Raw genomic sequence first — 27,018 nt, 5'->3', positions numbered from 1 at the left:
AAACTGGAAAAAGTGTTTTACCCATAATGTTCAGGAATTTAGGGCTGAGAATCAAACCCAGCTGACTAGAAGTCCAGCCAATATATTTTTAGTTAGGATTAAGTAGAAATTTCTTTAATTAGGAAGCATTAGTGTCATCTGATTTCTGATCTTTGCTTCAAAGTTCTCCCCATTACAATAGGGAACATTTAGTAAAAGATTAAACTTAATTTAACATGAAAATATTTTTACATGTTCAAACATGCATAATCCAGTCAGGAGATATTTAGATCTAAGATTAGCAAAACTTCTTTGAGCATCAAGAATTTCTTCCAATGATAAAAATCAACAGAAAATAGACTCCTGGAGAAGTTGAAAGAGCACTGACTTTGGAACCATAAACATGGGTTGAAATCTATCTTGGTCCTCACTCTGAAGGACTCAGGGAAAGTGAAAGGAGAGCCACGGATCTCTGCGTGCTCCTGATAAGCCTAACATTCACTGCCTTTCCAGCATAATCCACCTTTAGGACTAACTGATCTTTTCACCCAGCCTCAGATGCTACTTCTGTGGTCCTCCCTGGCCTCGGAATCACCAAGAACTGCACCCTCTCCATGATCTCAATGTTAAGCATCTCACCTTCCCAGAACATTAATTATCTCTCTTCCACTCCCTATAGCAAAAATGCCAATTCCACTATTTTTCAACACCATTAGGATTTATAATCCACTGATTTTTACCTTGCTTTACTCTCTGCACACCACCCCCCTCATTCGCTACTTCCCTCCTTTCCAGCTGAAGTTCCTGATTTATCATTATAATCACTCCCTTCTCCCTCCCTCTTCACCACATGCTCGTCAGAAATCCTCAACCCGGTTACAGTCAACCTTCTGCCCTCTCTATGCCTCCACCCATGTTACTGAACACTGCTTGTGAACACACAACTATGCCACTTTCACTTCCTATTCAAGTGGATACTTCCTGCGCTCAGCAGTCACACTACTATTTCTCTGGTCCATTCATCTCCCACACTCAGTTCACTCCTTAAGTCCTCAACACTTCCCTTCCCATCCTCGGCAGATGACGTCTTTCCTAGTTCACTGAGGAAATGAAAGCCATCAGCAGACGACTTCTACAACCACATCTCCCACCAGCTGGCACCTGTGCCCACATGCTTGCTTGTGCTCTTGTAGGAAAGACCGGTCTGTGCTCCAATCTAAGCATCCTCACCCCCAACTAGTGAGTTAGGCTCAGTCCCCTCCTGTCTGTCAAGGACGCCACTTCAGTAATTCTCTCACTTTCCCTCCTGCATCATCAATTTCCCCCTCTTTCCTGGATAACTCCATCAGCACACAAACATGATGTAATTTCCCTCATCTTAAAACAAAACAGCTAAAAACTCTGCACCACCCAGGTTCTCCTGCCAGGTGTGTCTCTACTTCCTTTAATAGCAAACCTACTCTTAAAAATTGCCTATATTTGCTGTCTCCAATCACTCTCCTCTTCCTCTTGAATCCATTTCACGATACCAAATCCAACGGTCAGTTCTTCATTGTTTGCAGCATTTGGCAGCCAATCACTTCTTCCTTCTTGAAACACTTTCTCTACATACTTGGCTTCCAGAATACTTCTGTCAGTTCTCTGCCTTCCTCTCTGCTTTCCTCTCAGTCTCTTATTGCTTCCTGCTTATCTCATCCCAACTTTGGTGTGATCAGTCCTTAAAACTCACAGAGGGTTTTATTTATGTTCACTCCCTAGGTGACCTTATCTCACCTCTTGGCTTTAAATACTATGACATGCTGACAGCACCCTAATCTAGCCCTTCAGTTTGTGGAATCTCCTCATTCCAGAATGGTATATTCAACTGCCTAGAGGACATCTCCAGTTGGACATCTATCAAGCATCTTTTTTTTTTAAATATTTTATTTATTTATTTTTGGTTGTGTTGGGCCTTAGTTGCGGCACTCGGGATCTCCGTTGCGGCGTGCGGGACCTTTCGTTGCGGCGTGCAGGCTCTTCCTTGCAGTGTGTGGGCTTCTCCCTAGTTGTGGCAGGTGGGCTCTAGAGCGCATGGGCTCTGTAGTTTGCGGCACGTGGGCTCTCTACGTGTAGTTTGAGGCGTGTGGGCTCAGTAGTTGCGGCGCACAGGCTTAGCTGCCCCGCGGCATGTGGGATCTTACTTCCCTGACCAGGGATCGAACCCATGTCCCCTGCATTGGAAGGCGGATTCTTAACCACTGGACCACCAGGGAAGTCCCTATCAAGCATCTTAAACTTAGCATGCCTATGAATGAACTTCTTGTCTACCCCTCAACAACAACCTCCCCCTACTGTGCACCCCATCTCAGTAAATGGATAGCCTACACTTCCGGGGGCTCAGGCCAAAAACCTTGGAGTCATTATTGACTCCTACCCACAACCAATCCATCAGCAGGTCCCATTCGCTCTGCCTTTAAAGTGCAACCAGATCTGCCACTTCTTAACCACTTCTGTCTCAATGGCCCTGGTCCAAAGCCACCATCACCTCCTGCCCAAATGACTGCAATAGTTTTCTGACTGGTCTCCCTGTTTCTACCCCTGACCATTCTCAATCCAGCAGCCAATGGGATCCATTTAAAACTTTAAGTCAGGTCAAAATGTTGCCATTCTACTTAGAACAGAAACCAAAGGCCTCACAGTAGCCTATGAGGGCCCATGTGGTCTGGCCTTGTTCCCTGTCTGACCTCATTTCCTATCACTGGAGCCCCTGGCCCACTCTGCTCTAGCTTCAGTGTTTCTCAAATATCCCAAACACACCCCTGCTCAGGAACCTTGTAAGTTATGCTCTGTGCTTCAACCCCTTTATCCCAGATAACCCTTTGGCTCACTGCCTCTCTTTCCTCAAATTCCTGCTCAGAAACCACCTCAGTGATGCCTCCCCTGACGGCTCTATCTAAAAGTGATGCCCACCCCAGCATCCCTACCCTGTTTTACTTTTCTCCAAAGAACCTGTCATGATCTGACCTAAAATTAGAATATAAACTCCATGATGAAGGGTTTTTGCTATGTTGTCACCTGACTATTCTAGAACAACACCTGGCATGGGCACTGAGAACATGACTGCTACACAAATGAGTGTTGACCCTGGACCTGGGAGGCTGCCAGAGCATGGAGGCAGATTTCTAGACAACAAATCAGAAGACTTAGATTTAAATCTGATTACTAGACTAGGAAATAGAAGCTTTGCTAGTGAACAGTATGATACAACTCGTTAAGTCATTTAACCTCCAAGAACCTCAGTTTCCTCAATTATAAAATAGAAATGAAAACATGCTTCTCTCACGGAGTCAATGTGTGGATGAAAATGTTATGCGAATGTAAAATACTGTCAAGCTTCTGTAACTGATCCCGTTAAACTGTTTAGAATCAATTTAACATTTGTAGACACTAGTTCATTCTTTTTGTAAACCAAAAAAAAAAAAATTGAATTATAACAAAGATTTTAAACAGTCCTTCCTGCTCTAGAATTTTTAATTGTCTACACTATTAATTATACACATTAGTATCTTTTTTTTTTTTCTTGCGGTACGCGGGCCTCTCACTGTTGTGGCCTCTCCCGTTGCGGAGCACAGGCTCCGGACGCGCAGGCTCAGCGGCCATGACTCACGGGCCCAGCTGCTCCGCGGCATGTGGTATCTTCCCGGACCGGGGCACGAACCCGTGTCCCCTGCATCGGCAGGCGGACTCTCAACCACTGCGCCACCAGGGAAGCCCTAATTATACACATTAGTATCTTAATACTGGTGTCTAACTTCTAGCCTCATGGCTATAATTATTTTTGTTTTCTATTCTGAGACCTTATCTATTCTCTTCTAAATAGGGACAGAAGAGACTTGGCATCTTGAGGTCTTTAGTACTTGCATTTGGCTCTGGAACTGCCCTTCCTACAGCCGACAACCAGGCAAAGCTGAGGCGGGATCTCATAGAGGCAGCAATAAGAGCCAGCTTCCTTAGGAAATAAAACATCACTAAAATGTCAAGACAGTCCAAAAGGTATCCAGAGAATGTGGACCCCACCGAAGCACAGCTGGCAAGAGAGGCATCTGGAAGTGGCAAGAGGCATCTTCTCTAAATTCTACTTTTATTTCAAATTACATAACGAGAAATATCAACACTTCTTTTAAGTTAGTTCAGTTCTTCACAGAAATGACTTATTCGTGATTCAAAATGATGGCATCCCCATTCAGTGAGAGATAATGTAAAAAGCACGAAATGCTTCTTAGTCACCTATAAATGTGCTTTTTATAATATTGCAACAAACTCATTGAATTAATTGCCAAGGGGGAGAAAGTTATCTCCTGACTAAAGAATATGGTTCCTATTATCAGATGATGTGAGCTATGTAGTTCACCTTTTTTTTTTCCCACACCTTGATCTTGAAAGCTTCAAGTTAAATAAATTCTCGATTTCAGTAACTGTAATAATCCCATTCTCGATATTTGCAAGTATAAGCTCCCCCTTACTCCCACAGGCCTTCTAATCCCGTTCACTTTATGTACCCACGATGCCCTCCTGTGCCAAGCAACAGGCATGGAACATTAGAGTCTCAATAGCTGTCTCATCATTGCCATGTTTTTAAAAACAGCAGCAACACTTGCTCAGTACTTAGGTTCTGTGTCTTGTCTAACTTTAAAAGTTCTCAAAACCAGTCTGTGGCGGAGCCAGGGAAGAGGCTCAACACTCTGGACCAGGACCAGGACCCAGCGCTCTGCCCTCGGGTCTCAGAGCCACCCGCCCCTCCTTTTCTAATGAACAGGGTACCAATCGTAAGGCAAAACCTCCAGGGTTACTTCCTTACTCCGCCTCTCTCGGACTAGACCGTCAGCTCCTGGGGGGCAGGCACCCCCATGATTCATGCCCCTTTATAGGTCCTGCTCCTTGTACACAATAAACATCCAATAAATATTCCCTGACTCAGGGAGGCAAGGAACCAGTTACAACAGGTAGAGATTGAAGCAGAAAAGGGAAAGTGAGAAAGCAGGACGTATTGGTCAGCTAACTGGCTGGCTTATTTCCTCTTTTTTATCTTCTCCTGTCAGTCCTGTAGCCGTTCTCGAGGCCCAGGACTCGGGGCAGACCTCTGCACAGCCCTCTGTGACCCAAGCTCAGGAACCTGCCCTGGACTGTTCACCCTCGGCCGGGGGGCGGGGGAGAAGATGGGAGCAATTAGGGCAAGTCCCTGAGATGTGGCAGACGGGGCAGAGGGAGCCTGTGAGCCTGGCCTCGGCCCACACCAGGGTCTCTGCACTGCGTGAGCCCTACTCCTTCCAGCGCCCTCCCCCAACGACCCCTCCTCCACCCGCAGGCAGGAAGCCCAGGCACCCTGCTCTGCCTCGGGCCCTAGCTCTGCCCCCTGGGTCCTGCAGCTGCACCCTTCAGTATCTGGGCTGGCCAGGGTGAGGACCAAAGGACAGGAGGGGGCGAAGCCGAGGACCAGCTAGGAGGTGAAGCTCGCCCTGCCCCTCTCCTCCCCGGTGGGCATCGCCCTGGGAGCCTGAGTCCAGACGGCAGGGAAGTGCTGGCTCTGAGGACAGAAACATGGGCCCTGCGGGCTGTGTCTTCCTGCTGCCCCTTCTGCTGGGGATCTCAGGTGAACCCCTGGGGTGAGGAGAGTCCTAGGAGGGGGCTGCACAGGACCTGGGGTGTGGGCCGCCCTCGGCAATAAGAAGCCATCCTGGGTGTCCCCACGGTCCACCTTTCCTCTTCCTAGGCACAGATGACCAAAGAATCTCGTGAAGTCAAGTAAGGTGCCCCAGCCAGGGCCAGCATGGGGGGGGGGGGCGGGGGGATGGGGCAAAGGAGGAGGGAGGAGGGGACACCAGTGTGGGGAGGGGGCAGGACTCCCAGGACTTTCTCCTCTTTGTCCGCAGTCTGTGGGCGGCCCACGGCCTTATCTGGCACAGCCTCAGGCACGGAGGCCAACGTAGGGCAGTGGCCCTAGCAGGTCAGCAACCGCCAGGGCTTGTTTCACATCTGTGTGGCCACCCTCATCTGAAAGCAGTGGGTACTGACGGTGGCAAGCTGCTTCCGGTGAGTGCGGAGCCTTGCTTCGGGCAGACCCATCAGGGACGAGGGTGACTGGAGCTCCTGGGCTGAGGACAGAGAGTTGTTCACCTTGCACTGCCCGATACAGTATCTGTGCCTGAGAGGTGGGTCCAAATGTTTTCTGCCCTAGCTCTCAGTTCAATATGACTACTCTTAGACTTCGGGTATCTTTACGTTTGACAATCATCTTGAATGAAATGAGTGCCTAGAAAATGTCACACACACACCCCACCCCCCATCTAATTCTTTACCCATTCTTTACATTCCCCAGGGGGAGCCACTCCCTCTACTGCATGCCCACATCCTCATACCACTCTGGATGCACAGTTCTGAGCCCTCTTCACTCTCCCTAGGTGGCCTCATCTACTCCCATGGTTTAAAATGTCATAGATTTGTTAACATCACCAGCTCCGAACTCTAATTCTGATGCATTTCCATTCAGATATCTCACTGGTATCTCAAAGGTGATGTAATCAAAAGAGAACTACAATTCTACCACCAGCAATATCCCCAAACCTTTTCTCTCCCTTTCTTCCCATCTCATTCAACAACACAGCCAGTTGCTCAAGCCAGAAATATGAAGCCTCACTCTCCCTCACCCTTCATATTCACTGCACACACCAATTCTTCAGTTTTACTTCCACAGAATACTTTGACTCCAGCACAAATGTTCTGGACCACTGCAATAGCAAAATAAGTTTTACTACCTTCATACACACAACAAAGTGATTTTTTTTTTAAGTCAGAGGCAGGATCGTGTCATTCCCCCCTTCCAATCCTCCAGTCGCTGCTCAAGCACCTAGAATAAAACCTATTAAGCTATGAACTGCCAGGTACCTGCTCATTTCCCTAACATCATCCCTTTCTACTCCAGGTATACTTCAATTCCTAGAAACTGCCAAGCTCTTTCTTATGCTCAGTGCCTTTGCATATGCTATTCCCTCTGGAATGCTCTTCCTTATAGCTCTTCTCATGGCTGACTCCCACCTTGTGGGACTCAGTTGAAAAGTTACCTCTTCAACGAGACCTTCCCTGATCACCAATTCATAGGCTCTTCCCCCATCTTTTACTCTCTACCTCAAAATCCTGTTTTCTTCATAAAATTTATCACAATTTAAAATTTTATACCTGTTTACTTGTGTGTTCTCTCTCCCTCCCTCCCTCTCCTCCACCCTCTCTCTTTCTCTCTTTCTCTCTCTCTCACACACACACACACACACACACACACACACACACAATCCTTGAGACCAAAAGCCCTGTGAGGGCCAGATCATGTCTAAGTTTCATTTATATTTTCAGGAGATGCTCAGCACTTATTGAAGGAATATATGCTTAGGAAGAGCTAGATGAAAAATAGAACCTCCAGAACTCTGGGCTCTGCTGTGACACTCCATGACAGAGTCACAAGAAACCCATGGTACTTGCTCTGCTCCTCTTCTTCTCAGGTCTAAGGACACCAGAAAATACAAGGTATTGGTGGGGTCACTTCAGGTCTCCAGTCACCAAGACTCCAAAACGACAATCATCCCCATGTCCAGGATTATTCCCTACCCCAACTTCCAGAGAAATGCATCCAGTGCCATTGCTGTGGCAGAACCGGCCCACCTGCTTTCCTTTGGCCCTGCTGTCCTGCCCATCTGCCTCCCATCATTGGCAGTCCAGCTGAAGAACTCAACCTCCTGCTGGGTGACTGGATGGGGCAATTCTGGGATATCCCAATGTGAGGATAAGCAGACTTTCTGAGCTCTGTTTCCTCCACTGACCGTCCCTCCCCCTACTCTCTATCCCACTCCTGGCACCAGATGTGGTGTGCTCTTGCTCTCCGGAAATTAATCCGAGGTACTGCAGGCTTCAGTTCTCCTCGACCCCCAGCTTCCCTCTGCCTCCTTCATACTTCTGCTGCTGTAATTGCTTTGCTTATCTACATCTGTTTCTGCTCGTTTCACAATACTACTAAGACCTTAAAAGTGAAAAGGACAGGGCAATGAATTTAAGGAGAGTTGTCAGTTCTCCTTCGGCACCTGGGTAGAGTGTGTGCAGGTAGGTGGGTAGGGGGAAGCAGACACAAAGATGGATCCAGGAAAGTTAAGAGTGCTCAGCAGGTCCCAAGTCAGACTAGGAGAGTAGGGCTTCATGTATCAATAGTCCTTTTTTTTTTTTTAATTTATTTATTTTTATTTTTGGCTGCATTGGTCTTCATTGCTGCATGCAGGCTTTCTCTAGTTGCAGCGAGCGGGGGATACTCTTCGTTGTGGTGCACAGGCTTCTCATTGCGGTGGCTTCTCTTGTTGTAGAGCACAGGCTTTAGCCACGTGGGCTTCAGTAGTTGTGGCGCACGGGCTTAGTTGCTCTGCGGCATGTGGAATCTTCCCAGACCAGGGCTCGAACCCGTGTCTCCTGCATTGGCAGGCAGATTCTTCACGACTGTGCCACCAGGGAAGCCCACAATAGTCTTGATTCTTCTTAATCAGCTAGATCCACCTTCTTATGTTCTATGGAATATAAAAATATATTCCAAAGCCAAACAACTTAATACTACATCTTTCATGATTTTAGGTTTTTCTGAATCAAAAGATTCTTCTGTTTTTTGTGGTACAGCAGGAGCAACTGCCATCAGTCTTGTTCAGACCCAGGGAACTCAGCCTTTAGACCATTTGCCAAACCAGAAATCAGAGTGCTGCCTGTTATGGGGGCAGAAACTTGAAATCAGAGCTATCCCTGAAAATCAAAGGCATGAAAGCTATTTCCATAGCTGAAAGTTGCTTCCTAATTTTTTAAGACAACTTTGACTCTTTTTGACCTTACAGCTATGAAACCATCTTATACACTGAAGGAGCTAAAAGTGCCCCTCAGTGATCTCCAGACATGCAACAACCGCTGCAGAAAGAAAGCTTGTTGCATGGAGTTGAGCCTATCAGTGAAGCCGTGATCTGCTCCAGGCTCCCAGTGGGGCAGACAGATCAGTGCATAGTAAGAATCCATTCTATAGGCACCTTTCAGAGCCCTTCCATTCCCCAGTGTGCTTCCTCCGTGTCTCGTAGCTTCGGGGTCCTTGCGTGAACCCAGGAGTGTCTGGACAGGCCCTAACTCCACTGCTCTTGGCTAAATTACTGGAGTCTCTCCCTTTGCCCCGTGCATGGCCCAGCCATCTTTCCTCTCTCCCCCAGGGCAGTAGAGGAGATCCCCTGATGTGTAAAGTGGAGGATTTCTGGGTCCTGGCAGGAGTGGTGAGCTGGGAATCAAACTGCGTCGGAACCAATGAGCCTGGAATATTTACACACATCAGTTTCTGCAAGTCTTGGATTGAGAAGTCAGCCATCTCGCACGCTGACCTCAGGCCGGACTTCTCCGGGCTCTTCCCTGTTGTGCTTCTGCCTCTCATTTTCCCAGGGCTACCCTAACTGGATGAGGTCAGTATGGCCAAGGTGAAGTGGCAATTAAGAATGACAGAGAAAGTGGAAATTCTACAAGTTGAGGATTTTGAGGAGAGGTTCCGAAGCTTCAGCAAGACAGATGCAGTTCTGCTACCTCTGGGTGCAGCCCCCAGGAGCCCAGTCGGCTTGCTGCCTTGTCTCCTGTAGGTCAACCTGGGAAGCAAGGTCCCCGGCATGAATAAAGTTTGGTTGGTTCTAACTATTACTTCTCATATTCACTTTTTTTTTTTTTATTAAACTGGAGTCAGGGTCTGGGGAAATACAGAAGCAAAGAACTTTAGGGCTGAAAGGGATCTGGAAATCACCTGACCCAACCAATTCATCACATTCTAAGGAAGAAGTAGCTAGGGTACGGAGAGGTTAACTAGTTTGCCCTTGGCTGAAGTCAAGATGAAAACCACCCAGTCCGGGACTAGACTGGGTTCTGAAGAAAAAGCAGGGACTCAGAAGATTACAAGGTTTCAGTTGAAGCACGCCAGGCAAAAGGAGCCTAGGGCAGTGTATTGGCTATCTATTGCTGTATAACAAATTACCCCAAAACATAACGGCTGAAGATAGCAAATGTTTACTATCTCTTGGTGTCTGTGGGTCAGTAATCAGTGAGGGCCTAGCCAGGTAGTTCCGGCTCAGGGTCTTTCAAGAGGCTGCTGCTGTAAACTGTAGTCACCTCCAAGCTCAAATGGAAAGGACTTGCTTCAAGCTCACTCACACGGGCCTCTCTGCAGGGCTGTCTCAGGGCAGCTGGCTTCACCCAGGGTGAGTGATACAAGATAAGGCAAGAGAGAATACCCCAAATGGAAGCTATAGTCTCTCTATAACTCAAAACGGACATCTCATTACTTCTATTGTATTCTATTCTTCAGAAGTGAGCTGATAAGAATCACTGAGGACATCTCAAAGGCTGCATTCTGTAAATGCAATAAGGGAAGGGTCTGGATTAAGGAGCTGGGAGGCGAAAACTGACTGTGTTTAGTGGTCACAGATTAAGGAGAGGCATGGGGGCGGGTTTAAATTGAGGTTTTCAGGGAGAATGCCTTCGGAGTCTCCTGTTCACCCCACCCACTAAGAGCACTTCATGGTTGTGCTCAGAGGTGCACTGGGGTTAGGGAAGGTGTTTATTAGAGAGATATCCAACTTGCAATATCCTGTGACCAGAGAGGGGTCCAAGAACATGTCTCATATAAGAAACGTATGGCTGCTTTATCCCCATCCTTTTCCTGGGCCTGTGGTATACGTATACAAAGAGCAGTTAGGAACATGGGATCTGACCCTGGCCAGCAGTGAGTTAATTTATGGATTTCATAAGATACTGATTAAAATAATACAGGATGCTCTGTATTACTCAACAAATAATAGTGAAAAATGATTAGAAGGAGTTTGGGCAAGATGGTGGAATGGACAGCAGCAAAATGATCATCCCTTGCTCAAATTTCATTAAATACCAATAAAATCACTGTTTGAGAATGAAAATTTTCATTAATAACTGCAAAGATAAGATAATTACATAAAAATAAGGAAATTAAATCTGGGCCATTAAAAAGCTTTCCGCACATACAAAGAAAATAGTAAGAACTTTGAAAAAAATTAATTTTCCAAATGCAAAAATTATACAAAGTATAAGCAGGATTCAAAGATTGATTACAATTTATTCTCAAAGGAACACTGTTCATGTTAACAAGATCTTCTCAGATTTTTTTTTTAGATGGCAACACTACAGAATTGGAAGCAAGGCATAATTGACACTGTGCAAATGCTTCGGCAAAAGAAGAGATAAACCTATTAAACATGTGAGATGCTAAATAAGTAAAAAACGATAAAAGAATGTGAGCGAAGAGGATGGATCTAGATACTAAAGCCAAGAAATCCAACAAAGAGATAACAGCAGGTTTTAGAATCATAAAATAAAATAGTTGGAAGGTACCTTACAAGTTATTTGATACAACTCTCAGCTCAAGGCATGTTTGCTTGTTTCACAGACACGATGATCTTACGCTTAATATCATAGAACTGGAAAACTATCTAACTAACTAACTTTTGGTAATGGAGGAAAGGGAACTATTTTTACTACATGGCACTGTCCCACAACTTGCCCACCAGAATCCTCTAAAACTGAAACTTAACAAGTAAAATATATGCAAAATGGGTGAGATGGAAGGAGATGGTTTTCTGTAGAAAGGATGCCCAAAATTTCAGTAAATACGGGTCTTACGTGTTTTAGGAGTAAGCTAAACTTGGAGATTTGGGTATAATCTCAAAGCAGCACACCAGGAACAAGATCATACCTGAGAATGCTTAAGTGTAATCAACAGTATTGGGCACTAAACTGAAGAAAAACGTCATTAGGAAAGGGAATGGTCAGCATGGAATCTAAGAAAGCACAAGCCAGACAGCTCTGTGTTCATCAGACCCTAGGCTGTAAAGGAAGAGAGACTCTTGAGTCTGATGAATATAAACTTTGTATTTATTTAGAAAAACATGCTTTGTTATGGAGAAGCACTCTTTCACTCAGTTTTTGTGAAGAAGGGATATTTCCTCCTAGTGAGTGATTTGCCACTTCCACTTGTTCTGATCCGAAGACTCTTCATCAAACCACCACCCACCTACTAATTTGGTTTCCCTACTCAATATCGAGAAGGTGGGCCCTGGTTGGGAAAAATGCAAATTCCAAATGATAAAAATGAATAGTCCTCTTTGCAAATCAACATTCTGGTTCATATACAAGTCTCTTAAATTTTAGTGAGTCAGTCTCTTGAATTTGATCTCTTCTAGTGCTCTGACAAGAACTTCAGAAGCTAAAAAGCTAAGGGTGCAGAGCCTAGATTGAGATGACTTCAGCCTAGTCATGCTGCCTGCCAAAGTGGATTCTCTGAGAGTCATGCCATCTTTATCTTACCTCTAACTATGGCAGGAACTTGTATTTACTTATGCCTTCTATCAGTTACTATGTGGGCCACTTAAAAATCATCTTATTTTGTCCTAACAACTCAAGAAGGTATTATTTATTCCACTTTTACAAATGAAAACACACACAGAAAAACAACTGAGGATCAGAGAGGTTAAGTGACTTGCCTAAGATCACACAGCTAATATCTGATTAAACAGATTTACCCTGGACTGTCTGACTCAAAAGATTTGGCTCTTTCCACTATACCAAATTACCACCATTTACCGTTAGAAAGCTCTAATAAAAGATCTTCCTTATACAATGCCAAAATAACATCTGCCCTTTGGTTCTAGTTATTTGTACCTCTTATTATACTCCAGTCTCCATCTGTAATTATTTGAGTGCACACAGCTTTACTTCTTCTGAATAGATAACAACCTTGAGAAGAGAAACTGCTGTCCTAGTCATCTTCTTGCTCTTCTAACAGCATCTATTAGAGTGTCGCAAACAAAGTATCAAATCTTATTTTCTAAATAACAAAATGAGAGCAATAGACTGTAGAAGGCTAGCTGTCAAAACGGAAAGGAAAAATTCATTTAGTATAAGTGAATAAACATACAAACATTTTATTTTAGTGATCAAAAGAACAGGACCAACTCTTGCCAAGGGGAACTAGTTAAAGGGCAGTAGGGCCCAAGGCAAGCAGGATGGAGTTCCGAGCAGGATCAGTCCCTGTGGAGAAGGGGAGTGCAGGGGAGGGAAACCGTAGACTGGACAACGAGATGCAGAGCAACAGAGGAAGAAGGCTGTCTCTCAAAGGCTGTCCAGGCCTTGGCCCTGACATAACGGAGGCCAGGTATATATAGTTCTAGGACATACTGGTTAGTGGAACTACAGCTGGACTGAAAGTTTCCTGTCCAAGTTCAAGAATAAAGACCAAACTGGATCTTTTAATAGAGGGCATAGGTGTCTGTTGCTGCTACACATGTGCTAGAGAAATCAATTATGCTTTTTTTTAAATGTATTTTTATTGTGGTAAAAGTCACATAATAGAAAATATACTATTTTAACCATATTTAACTGTACAGTTCAGTGGCACTGAGTACATTCACCTTGTTGTGCAACTCTCTCCATCATCCGTCTCCCGAATTTTTCACCTTCCTCAACTGAAACTCTGGCCCCATTAAACACTAACTCCCCATTCCCCCTCCCCACCCCTGGCATCTAACAGTGTTTTTTCTTTTTTTCTTTTTTGTGGTACACGGGCCTCTCACTGTTGTGGCCTCTCCCGTTGCGGAGCACAGCCTCTGGACGCGCAGGCTCAGCGGCCATGGCTCACGGGTCCAGCCGCTCCGCGGCATGTGGGATCTTCCCGGACCGGGGCACGAACCCGTGTCCCCTGCATCGGCAGGCGGACTCTCAACCACTGCGCCACCAGGGAAGCCCTACCAGTGTACTTTCTGACTCCATGAATTTGACTAGACTATTCTAGGTACCTCGTGTAAGTGGAATCAAACAGTGAGAAATTAATTATTCTTTAGGAGAATTTTATAAAGAGATTTATTCATTTTATAAAGAGATTTATTCATTTTATTTATTTTCATTTTCAGATCAATATAATAGATTGATCTGATGGATTGAATTAGAAAAGAGACAATGGAATCCATTTGCCCTTCCTGGAACTACAGATAAAAAGCTACAAAATTGGGGGACTTCCCCGGTGGTCCAGTGGTTAAGATGACACTGCAGGGGGCGCAGGTTTGATCCCTGGCATGCAGGAACTAAGATCCTGCAGGTCGCAAGCTGTGGCCAAAAAAACAAAACAAAAAACAAAACAAAATCTACAAGACTTGCAATTCTACCGTTGTCCCTGTTTTATTCTCAGGGTGCTCAAGAGAAGACTGCACCCTAAAGTGGCATCCTTACTCTACAGCAGTGGTTCTCAACCAAGGGTGATTCTGCTCCCCACCCCAACCCCAGGGGACACTTGACAATGTCTGAAGACATTTTTGGTTGTCACCACTAGGGATGGGTGGTACTCCTGGCATCCAGCAGGTTAAGGCCAGAGATGTGCTTAACGTCCCCCAATGCACAGGACAGCCCCCCACAAGAAAGAATCATCTGGCCCCAAATGTCAACAGTGCCAAGGCTGAGAAATCCTGGTCTACAGGCACCATTCACATCAATCTAAGCCACCACCAAGATGACCTGTTTGCCCAGAATTAAGTTAGTACTTAAAACTAGGATATTAGTTCAACAAAAACAATAATAAAAACAGTGGCTACTATTTATTAGTTTGTGCTTAAATAGCCTAAACGCAAGCTAAGTACTTGCCCTCTATCTCATTTAGTTCCTACCAAAATCTTGTGAGGTATAATTATTCCCATTTTGCTGAGATGAAAAGGTTGTAACTAGGCAACAGCCACATGGCAAGCAATAAAGCTCTTACCAACACCACCACATGGCCACTTCCCAAACCAACAGTTATTGTGTACGGTAGAGGTATTTAAAGATAACGTTAATGATAACAGGGTAATGATCTGGGAACAGAGACTCTAGGACCTTGAGACAGGGCATGAAGAGAAGGCAGAAAGCGACAAGGGCTGTCTTCAGGAAAATCTCTAGAGTGGATATCAAGCACCTGCTCTCTCACTTCCAACTCCTCGGTACTTCCTTACCTTAGAAGAAGCAAGGGAGCATTAAAATGGAAGACCCGACACATTTCTTGATTGCTAAACCAACAATAATGAAATATTTGCAGAGGAGTAATGGAGGTAATAGATAAAGATAAGTAAATACAGGTAAATAGATAAGGAAGTCAAAATTCAATGTTACACCTGCAAAGGCACTTTTGAGATCATCAGCTGATTCCAGTGCCTTCATGGTACAACGAGAAAACACAGGCCTTAGTGGAAAGGTGACTTGCCTAAGGTCATGCAGTCTTCCCCATAAAAATGACAGCATAGCTCTGTGGGCTGAAAACCAAAGACGATTTCTCCAATATGATAGAAGAGTTTAGCTTAGATTTAGAAAGGACTCATAGGTTCCAACTGTCTCTTTAAAAATGGACATTTTCTTACATAGCTCAGTATCATTATTACACCCATCAAGATTAACAATACTTCCTTCATAACATCTAAGACCCAGTTAATTATCAAATTTCCTTGCTTGTATCAAAATGTCTCTTAGGGTTGATTTGCTAAATCAGGATCCAAACAGGGGCCACACACACTTATGACTCTTATGTTTCTTTTCACCTAGAGGAGTCTCCCTCCCTTTGTACCCTCATACCATTGACTTGTTATAGAAACCAGTGTTAGTTGTTTTATAAAATGTCCCACATTCTGGATGTGACTGTTAACTTCCTTGGCCTTGTAATTTAACTTACTCCTTCATCCCTTGTATTTGCTATAAGTGGAAGTAGCTTTAGAGATTCAGGTTTCACTTTTTTGACAAGAAAACTTCATCGGATATTCCTTCACATTACGTCACATCGGGAGGCTCATGTCTGCCTGATCCCACTTTTCATGATGTTAAGATTGAACAGATCATTCAAATAGTAACAGCCTGAGCTGTTTCATCTAAAACTTTCAACTACTGATAATCATCCCCTGAATCAATTATCTCATAAAGAGCTGTAAGTATTGCTTTCAAATTCTATCACTTTCCAACCAGTAAGAATTTGTTAGCTGAAATTCCTCCCTCATCAACTAAGCCCGTTTTGTTACCCTGAACTACAGTTTGGACAGGAAAAGCAAGATAGCTATTTAATTCTTTCCTTTTACTTCCAATTTTAATAGTAAGGAGCTCATGTCTTAGTTACAATAAAGTTTATTTCCAACTAAATTAGAACCAAAAATATATTTTCACAAAACATTTAAGCAAAAGGGAAAAAAGATCGTCTGAATGACCCAGTTAATATGTAAAGAGTTTTCAGTGACCACAGATTTGTCCAGGGATATTAAAAACGTCCAAAGGTCTAGGACAACCACAGGACCCTCAGAGGGAAAGGAGTGTCTGGTCAAATTTTGTTCGTTTGGTAAATCAACAGAAAGACCTGTTCAGACCTTTAGTAACTTTGCAAAAAGATGATCTTTACTCCAAACATGACCTGAAGGCAAATCTCAAATTGAGGTCTGACTCTTAAAAGCTATATTTAAGTGAGTTGATTAAATAGTTAAAATTGCCTGTGAATACAATAAATTAATTGGAATACCAACTGTGATATGAATAAGGAATCTTTTCTCTGATTAAATGGACAGGACAAAATTGCAGGTTGCAATATTAATTTCAGGAAAAAATTAAGGTGAAAAGTACCTAGAGGGTCATCATATAATGATAAAAAGCACAGTGAGTGGTGGACACATAACCAGAATGAATGGATAAACCACACACACAAAAAACATAGGATGCATAAAACAAAAACCATTAAAAATGTATGGAGGAGGGCTTCCCTGGTGGCGCAGTGGTTGAGAGTCCGCCTGCCAATGCAGGCGACATGGGTTCGAGCCCCGGTCCGGGAAGATCCCACATGCCGCGGAGCGGCTGGGCCCGTGAGCCATGGCCACTGAGCCTGCGCGTCCGGAGCCTGTGCTCCGCAACGGGAGAGGCCACAACAGTGAGGGGCCCGCATACCGCAAAAAAAAAAAAAAAAAAATTTGGCCTTTAACACCAATCTGAGAAATTTAAGTAGGTAGAAAGCCTCTCTATTCAATGAATCTGGATATAAGAGGTGTTGTTATATATTAATGATATGCTGTATTTGTTTTAAGGTCTTGCCTATCCTTTTCTTTCCAAAGGAAATCTCTGCAGTCAGGTGAGTGGTCTCCCCTTGGGCCCAAAACTGCTGGGTTTGGAACTGGAAGAGGATGGAGTATGGAGGCTCAGGAGGACTCAGGTCCCAGGAATGGATGGGAGTTTGGAGATGATAAGATGGGGATCAGAAGAACAGCACAACCAGATTCCCATGTTCCTCTCTTTCCTCTTTCTCTAGTGTGCAGACGACCTGTACACTCGAGCCGTATTGTGTGTGGTGAGCACTGGCCTTGGCAGGTCAGCCCGTACTTGGGCGAGTCCCACGTCTGTAGAGGTTCCCTCATCGGTGACAGGTGGATACTGACAGCAGCACACCGCCTACACAGGTGAGTCCTAGCTGGCGTCTAGCACACAGAGAGGTTATTGATAAATATCTGAATGAACCCATGAATGAACCAACAGACTAAGGAAAGTGCCAAGATGAACAGGCAGAAGGAATAGGTCATCTTGGACTAGGGACGGGGCATAGAGGTAGAAAAAAAAATGATGAAAATAGTCACTATATTAGAAACTGCTTACTTTTCACCACATCACTTCCTAAACACCAGTCAGGGAATTCTGTCTTAAGCTGCTTTGGGTCACAAACACAATCTCTGAGAGAAGTAAGGTACCATGTGGTGAGTAAGCTGTAGAGAGAGGCACATGTAAAACTGATGTCTCCAGCCAACAGCTAATGAAGACGTGACAGACCCTCCTAAGTCGGGCCTTGAGATGACACTGCAGTCCACCCTGAGTGCTGCCTGGTCAGAGGCACCCAGATCCTGATCCACAGAAACTGTGAAATGTTTGCTGTTCTAAGCCTCTAAGCTTTGTGGTAACTTGTTATGCCACAGGAGATGACATATATACAGAAATCAAAACGACAGGACTTTTCAATAACAAACTGAAAGCTCAAAGAAAAGAGAGTAATAACTTCAAAATGCTGAGAGAATTCCAACTTAGAGTTCTGCTCATATTTACAAATGATCAATCAAGTGTGGGATAGAAATAAGACATTTTCACATATACAAAGCAGAAAAAATATTACCCCTCATGCATATTTTCTCAGGAAGCCATAGGAGAATGCGCTTCACCAAAATAAAGGGTGGGGTGGGGACAGGAAAACATGGGATCCAGAAAAAACAGAATAAAACACAGAAGAAAACCCTCAAGAAAATCATAAAGAAAAGTACCAAGGTTGGAGTTAGAGGGCAGAGGTCTTAGAAAAAAAAAAAAAGACTTCCCTGGTGGCGCAGTGGTTAAGAATCCGCCTGCCAATGCAGGGCACACGGGTTCGAGCCCTGGTCCAAGAAGATCCCACATGCCGCAGAGCAACTAAGCCCATGCACCACAACTACTGAGCCTGCGCTCTAGAGCCCGCAAGCCACAACTACTGAGCCCGTGTGCCATACTACTGAAGCCTACACACCTAGAGCCCAAGCTCTGCAACAAGAGAAGCCACTGCAATAAGAAGCCTGCGCACCATAACAAAGAGTAGACCCCGGTCACTGCAACTAGAGAAAGCCCGTGCGCAGCAACGAAGACCCAATGCAGCCAAAAAAATTAATTAATTAATTTTAAAAAAAGGATAGTATTGATAAAAAGCCTAACAGGTGTCAACATATTGAGAGATTTACACTTCTGGCAGACAGTTTGGGGAACAAATAATGAGTCAGTGATAGGTACATAGAAAGCTAAAAAAAACAAACAAGTGAGACCACATTATTAATTCCAGGAGAAGCAAAAAGTTTCACAAGAAATCGCATTATGGTACTCAATATGGCCTCATAGTGAATGTTTTCACAGTAAGAAGAACATACATACTAAATACTCATCTAACAGAAAGTTATATTAGATGAGGAGGATGGTGAAAAGGAAGTGCGGAGTTGGCAGTAATTGTTGGGTCAATCCTCACCTTCTACAGGAGGAATACAATATTCTAAAACTGAAAGAAAAATATTAATGGCAATATATAGGGTTTCTTGAAAACACTAGGGAAAATGCTAAAAGAAAGAGCGAAGAGTTGAAAGTGATTGCCTTTGGATAGCATGAATTGAGGGCAGTAGGGCAGAGAACTTCTGTTATTTATTTATTTTATAAATCTGATCAAACTACTGAACATTTAAATTACATATATATCATATATATATATGAACTTTGGTGGTTATATTTTGCTTTAATTTTTAAATTTAGAAATGAAGGTCTAGTGCTCAGAACTCAAAAGTGAAAATAAAACAACAATGACTGTTAAGCATATAGGCTATGGCTGAAACCACGGAGAATAGTAGAAGTGAATAAGAGAACCAGGGAAAAAATACAGGACAAAACTCTGGCCATAATCATATAAAAGGAGATCACAGAAACAGCAGACAACAAAAGAAAGAGTGATCAGGGAGTGAGGGAAGGAGAAAAGAAGACAAACCAACCCTATGCCAAGTTGGAAGCAGCCTGGTTAATTCCAAGTCTGTTACTCTCCTTTCTTACCTAAAGACTTAGTGCTACACACAGGCAGCTTGTTCTGACCCAGCTGTAGCACAAAAGCATGCTCCACTTTTATTCTCCTCTTTCTCTTCCCCTTAGGCGCTGGATTCCTTTCTGATATACTGTGTGGCTGGGATCAATTGACATAGGCCATTCAAATACAGGCGTGAAGTATCATGTGTTCCGAATTGTCATCCATCCCAAACACCACGGTACCACGGCAGACACTGCCTTGTTGAGGCTGTTCTCGAGTCACCTACAGTTCTTCCATCCTGCCTATTTGCTTGTCCAGTGTCAAAAAGCAGTGGACAATTCCAGACTCTTGCTGGGTGACTGGATGGGGAAAAGCAGAAGATGAAGGTGAGAATGGGAAGAGAAACGGGTTGTTTTATACATCACCTTCTTGTACCCATTCTAGAATATTCATATTCTAGGCATTTCATTACTACGGCAAATATTTTCAACAAAACCAGACACTATCTAAAAGTCTTCAAATAAAATGTTTGCTTATTTATATGTTTATTTACTCTTATATCCTGCCTAGAGTCTAGCTATAGCAGCAAGAAAAGATACTAGCAATTTATTTATTTAATTTATTTTTTAATACTAACAATCTAAACACACAATTACCCCTCTGAAACAGAGGTTAACAAGCCTGACGTAAGGCTGGAAAGAGTCTAGTACTTTAAATCTGTTTTTAAAGTGTTGTGTTTTGTCACTCTTTCCCAGGATAAAGTAAAGACAGGGAATGATCTGGGAGCAGAAAAATGAGAAAGGAAAAAGTTTTAGAATACTGTAGAATACTCACGTCTTTACTTAATCAAAATGTATCAGCACTTCTCTTTATTTAGAACGTTAGGAATGCCCCACGTGGCACATTAGAAAAGCCCCAAACAAACAGAATTTTGAATTATCCATTGTTTTAGATTAACTGTACCAAAAAAACTCTTCCATTAGCCAACATGATTGGAAAGTGACTGTGTTCTGCTTTTGGATTCCCATTCAGAGATGTCTGCATATCATGACTGAATGTTGTCCCTGCACCTTTCCAGGCTGCTTTTCCTTTCACTCCTATTTATCTCTACATATTCTGACTACCCTACCATCCTCCAAGAAGCAGAAATACCCATCACTGAACACCAGCATTGAGAAATAATCTACAACCCGGTGGGTTACCTACTACCACGAACAGAGCCTGTCATCCAGGAAAGCACGATTTGTACTGGTGATCTTGAGAAAAGAAAGGATACTTGCCAGGTCAGGGTTTGCTCTTGAAATTATTTTAACATGAGATCTTAATTTGGATCCAGGTTTGCCCATCTGTAAACAACAGTGAATTGGGAATCAGGAGACAAATATTCCTACGATAATTCTGTGTTAACCTGGATAAGTCACTTAACCTTTATCTATTAATTTAATCTCTTCAACTACTGATCTAGAGCAATGCTAACCACTGGTGCTTCGATTTTCACAGTCTCATATGTTTTTATAAATATATTAAGAGGTTGACATAGAAGTGCCAACTTTTTAATTTTCTGAAGTAAGAAACATTTCATTGTACACTTAAAAGATGTCATTCCATTGTCTCCTGATCATAACTGTCTGATGAAAATTCAGCAATCATTTGTGTCTTCCTCCACTGGGTGTGATGTGTTTTGTTCTGGTGGCTTTCAATACACTGTCCTTCATATGTGATTGTTAGAAGTTTGAATGTCATGTCCTAGGTGTGACTGTCTTTGTCTTTATCCTATTTGAGATTCACTGACTTGTTTTTTTAATCTACTCTTTTACCTTTCATCAAAACTTGGGAAATTTTCATTCATAATTTCTTCAACTATTATTCTGCCTTATTTCTCTCTTTTCCCCTTCTGGGTGAAACTGAAAATTTGTAAGTTACAACTTTTGATATTTTCACACAAGTCCCTGATATTTTATTTTTACCTTTTTCTGTTTTTCAAATTGGATAGTTTAATCTATATTCAGAATCATTGCTTCTTTCTCCTGCCATCTACATTTTACTGTTAAGTTCATCTAGTGAAATTTTTATTTCAGATATTTTATTTTTTAGTTCTAGAATGACCATTTGGGTTTTACTTCCTCCTTCCCTCCCTCCCGCCCCACTCACACGCATTTTTCTATATCTCTGCAAAAATTTCCTGTCTGTATATTCATTATTTACAAATCAAACAACAATGAGACACAACTTCACACCCAGGAGGATGGCTATAATCAAGACAGATAATAACAAGAGTTGGCAAGGAATGTGGAGAAATGGGAACATTCACATACCTAGTGAGAATGTAAAATGGTGCAGCCACTCTGGAAAACCTCAAAAGGTTAAGTATGGACTTACCATATGATCCAGGAATTCCACTCCTAAGTACACACCCAAGAGAAATGGAAAATACATCCATATAAAAATTTGTACATGAATATTCATTGCAGCATTATTTATAATAGCCAAAAAGTGAAAACAACCCAACTGACCATCAACTGATGACTAGATAACAAAATGTGGTATGTCAATAAAATGGAATATTATTTAGCCATAAAAAGGAATGGAGTACTTACACATGCTACTGACATAACATGGATGAACCCTGAAAACAGTACGCTAAGTGGAAGAGGCCAGACATAAAAGGTCATATATAGTTTCATTTATACAAAATATCCATAATATGCAAATTCACAGAGGCAGAAAGTAGGTAACTGGCTGGCCTAGGGCTGGAAGGAATGGGAGGAAATGAGGGTGACTGCTAAAGGGTATGGAGTTTTTTGGGGGGGGTGACAAAAATGGGTTGTGGTAATGGTTGAGCAACACTGTGAATATACTAAAACTGAACTTTAAATGGGTGAATTGTACAGTATGTGAATTATATCTCAATAAAGCTGTTACCAAAATAATAGCAAGATTGAGAGATACATCACCAACTACTGTCACCACCATTTTATATGAGAGCATTATCTTAACACTAAAAAAGGACCTAAAAATAGAAAAATAAGGACAGTTCATTCAACTGAATGAATTTAGTAAAAAACTCATCATATTTATTTCTTTTCAATCAGAGATGAGTAGTTTGAAACTACTGATCTATTTAGCTAAGGTCTCTGCCAATTTCAGATTCTATGATTCTAAATTTCCATGTCAGTGGGAAGTCCAGCTCCCTCCGGATTTTTACAGCTCCATGGGCTCCACTGCCCCATTCGAAGGAACCTCCACCCCTGTGACCACGCTCCTCTTCATGGGCCTTCTTCACTAGGCTCATGATCTTTATCTCTTCCTTAGGGTGATTCTGGAGGGCCTCTGTCATGTCATATTGATGGTATATGGATCCAGATAGGATTGTCAAGCTGGGGAACAGGATGTGGTCTTTCTTTTCCTGGGGTCTACACCAACGTGACCTACTACCAAAAATGGATTATGTCCATTATCTCAAGAGCTGAGGCCTTGGATGCCAACAACCTGGACTTATCTGACTTCTTGCTCCCTACTGTACTGCTGTCTCTGGCTCTCCTGGGACCCTCCTGCGCCTTTGGGCCTAACATTTTACCGGGAGAGTAGGCAGTGTAACTGAAGCTGCTGGCCAAGTACAGGGCTAGGAAGGAATGCGTGGAGAAGAAGCCCCAGGGGCAGAGAACTCACAAGGAGAGTCGCTGGGAACTCTGGATGACTTCATTAAAATGAGAAATGATTTTGTTTTTGAGATTCTTGATTCTGGAAGGAGGTTTCACTGGCTGGAATGTGAACAACTGAGAAATAAGAATGCCGCTTCTGTGCATGGCATTCTTTGTCCCTGACTATGCATCTTGCAAGGCAGGAGGGATGCCTTCCATGAAGAAGTATTTACAGACACAAACGAAATGGCGACAGAAGCAGGCAACAAAAAAAGTATCTGGGAAAGCAAATGGGAAGGTCCTCAAGAAAGTACATTATGGGTTTACTTCGTGCCCATAGGTTGCATTATGAGCATCTTATCTGGTCTGTCTTTCTCTACTTTCTCTTCGCTTTGTGCTTCCCCTCTGTAACAAGGCATCAAATAAGAAATCCATGTATGTAGTTCAGCTCTGAATATTTCTGAAATGTTTACTTTTTGAAATACCTACCACCAAAAATGGATTAATGCAATAATCTCAAGAGCTGAGGTTTTGGGCTTCAATAATCTGGACCTATCCAGGTTAATTTTACTTCTTAATAAAGTACTTTAAATGTTTATAAGGAAAAGATTATTTCCCTTGCTTAACTAGCATGCTTCTTTTTGTTGAACAATCATGTGACCTATACTATTTCCTTTTCTGCCTAGGCTTCCAGGAGCTCAGAGCTAAGTTTTATACATGATTTCAGTCATTATCTTTATCCTATACTCTCTGGTATAATTCTACTCATACTCCTTTTTATTTCAATCATCCTTCATTTCTCATTTGAATGAATTTAAGTTTTGTTGCATCTGTGTCTTTTGGGGTAAGTCAACTTCAAAAACAATGTTTTTGGATAAATAAATACATTTAACAGGAAGTGAGGGTAGGTTTGGAAAGTTAAAGCCCTTGCTAACCCTGAACCTCTCACCTCTCCTCTAGGCTGCCACTACAGCCTCCCAACTGCTGTTCCCACCTCCTTACCGTCACTCACACCTATGCTCAAGTGCATTTGTTCTCCACAGAATTCAGACTAGTGTTTGAAAAATAAAGATTTTTAAAATGCTTTTCTCCTCCTTTCTCCGGTTTACCACACTTCAAAGGCATCTCATTGCTCAAAGAATAAGAACCAAAGTCCTTAACAGGACCTACAAAGTCCTGCTGGATCTGATCCCAGGCTGCCTCGTCAGCCTCATCTGGCCTCCCCCCACCTGCTCTCTACACTCCCACTTCCTCAAATGCTCCAGAAGCCCCTTCTCAGCACCAGACTTCTGTATCTGCTATTTCCCCTTCTCTGCTGTCTTTGCGTAGTTAAGTCTTACTGATCTCAGTTCATTCTTCACTTCCTCAAGGAAGCTGTTCCCAGAACAAATTCCCCCAATATACAGTCTTGCACTATGGTGTCCTCCTTGATAGGACTCAACACAGGTGTAATTTAACATTCATTTGTGTAACTGTCTAATTAATGTATGTCTGTCTTACCAAAATGCAATGAGGTCCATGAGAGGAAGAATTTTTGCTTTTGCCAACCACTATATTCCAGTCTCAATAAGTATTTGTTGAATGAGTGAATGAATGAATGAGAAATAAATACACAGTCTCTTTGTCTCCCCAACTAAGGACCTTTTGTTTACTGAGGTAGCCCAGAACCTGGCACAATGTCTTACACAAAGTAGGTTTTCAAATACAGGTTAAATAAAAGGATGAAGGAAAGAATGTTTGGGCCCCATTCTCTTTCTTACCTCTCTCCACCTATACGGCACAAAGGAACAAACAGTACACAAAGCAGGTAAACTGAAATCTTTCTCAGAGACAATAATTCAAGCTAAGCAAGCTCTGGAATGATACAAAGCAAAGCAAGATGGCAGCTGAGAGAAAAGAAAAAGAGAAAGGAGGGGCAAGAAAGGAAAATGGAGGAGAAAGGACAGACTAAACTCAAGAACTGGAGAAGAACAAATAGGAAGAGAAAACACACAAATGTATGAGCCAGAATGACACGGCAAGGGGCCATAAAGAAGGTCCAGAAAGCCAAAACACTGCTTCCTATCATTCCTCCAGACCCTTAGGAAGCAACTGTTCCACAGCATGGGAACCTGACAAAATTTTTCTCCTGAAACAAGAGTTGAAATGTAAACCTTTTGGAGAAACCAGGCCATTCAAGTGGGAAGAAAGGGATAACTATAGAAGAAGACCACATGACCTCACTGACCTGACCACTACTGGCTGGACTTACTAGGGACGAGCACCTGACTTAAGAGCTGCCTAGGGCTTCCCTGGTGGCGCAGTGGTTGAGAGTCCACCTGCTGATGCAGGGGACACGGGTTTGTGCCCCAGTCCAGGAGGATCCCACATGCCGCGGAGCGGCTGGGCCCGTGAGCCATGGCCGCTGAGCCTGCGCGGCCGGAGCCTGTGCTCCACAACGGGAGAGACCACAACAGTGAGAGGCCCACAAACCGCAAAAAAAAAAAAAGAAAAAAAAAAAAAAAAAGAGCTGCCTAGCAGGTAGGGGGGCAGGTTGGCCAAGCATCTTACCCAACAGATGCACTAAATACTGGACAATCCAACAGACCTCATGGGAAGTCTGAAAATGGGCCCTATAGTATGTCAGTGTGCAATCAACAATATTAAGTGCCCACCATGTTCCAGGCATGTTCTAGGTACTGAGGATACTGCAATATATACAGTGCACCAAGCCTGCCTTCAAGGAGTTTACATTCCAGTGGGGGAGAGAGACAATAACCAAATGCAAAATACAGTCCTCCCTCAGTAGCCACTGGGGTTTGTTCCAGTACCTCCAGGGGTACCAAAATCTGCAGATGCTCAAGTTCCTTATATAAAATGGCATAGTAAGCTGACCCTCCAAATCTGTGGGTTCCACGTTCGTGGATTCAACCAATCCCACAGATGCAAAACTCTGGTTATGGAGTGTCAACTGTAAATGTTTATTATAATGTCAAGTACAAGAAAGTCTGATAAAGGAAGATAACACCGAAGCAGCAGATAAGGTATCAGGGTGCGGGACTCCACTTTAGGTCAGGTGGTCAGGGAAGTTCCTCTAAGGAGCTGACATTTACAGAGGCCCGCATGAAGGAGGGAAGCAAAACAAATACCTGAGAAAGAACCTTCCGGGTAGACAGAACAGCAAGTACAAAGGTCCTGAGGTGGGAGGATGAGTTAGCACACGGCTGTGTGTGTGTGAGCTTGAACAGAGGTCACTGCTGAGCGGAGGCCGGGGGACAGGGCTGGGAACTGGGAGCAGAGGGGGAGCAGTGCCCTAGGAGCCGCAGTAAGGGCTCTGAATCACATTCTCAGTGGGATGGGAAGGTATTGAGGGCTGAGAGCAGGGGAATGATCAAAGAATAGAAGAACAGAAGATCCCACACCACTGCTCATGGGAGTCTGCAGAGGCTGTGAGGGAGCTAGGATGGTACACAGGGTAGCTGGATGGTAGCAGAATTAGATAAGAAGCAGAGAGAAAGACAATCAACCCCAGTGAGCTAACAAGCAAAACACCAGGGGACTACGGCACCTGAACATCAGTGAGGAAGGTTCGATTCCAGGAGGCTGTGGGCTGTTTGTTTTCCCTGTCCCCTACCTGCACCACCCTTATAATAAGGCCCCATGAACCAAGGTGGCACAAGCCCAAGTTTTTTACCATCCACTTTATAATTCATCACTAAGACACCTACCTTACTTCCTATTTGTTTTTTCCCTTCTTACCCAGAGCAG

The 27,018-nt window shown here is 43.4% G+C and overlaps 2 protein-coding genes across 25 annotated transcripts in view; one reads left to right on the top strand and one right to left on the bottom strand.

The window, feature by feature from the left end:
- Positions 1-27,018, bottom strand: part of SH3D19 (SH3 domain containing 19) — a 183,486-nt gene that overhangs the window by 135,794 nt on the left and 20,674 nt on the right. The gene's annotated exons all lie outside the window — the stretch shown is intronic.
- On the top strand, positions 4,948-9,652 carry PRSS48 (serine protease 48). The gene is given in 7 exon segments (XM_089912396.1): positions 4,948-5,621; positions 5,735-5,760; positions 5,889-6,048; positions 7,509-7,783; positions 8,871-8,936; positions 8,939-9,033; positions 9,231-9,652. Coding segments are annotated over 7 exon segments (921 nt in total). The 5' UTR covers positions 4,948-5,556; the 3' UTR covers positions 9,465-9,652.

This window comes from Delphinapterus leucas, chromosome 5, assembly GCF_059928025.1.
Source record: "Delphinapterus leucas isolate spDelLeu-1000000601 "Yukka" chromosome 5, BTC_Dleu_Yukka2, whole genome shotgun sequence".
NCBI classification, from domain to species: domain Eukaryota; kingdom Metazoa; phylum Chordata; class Mammalia; order Artiodactyla; family Monodontidae; genus Delphinapterus; species Delphinapterus leucas.
This window is presented reverse-complemented; position numbering and strand designations above follow the sequence as displayed.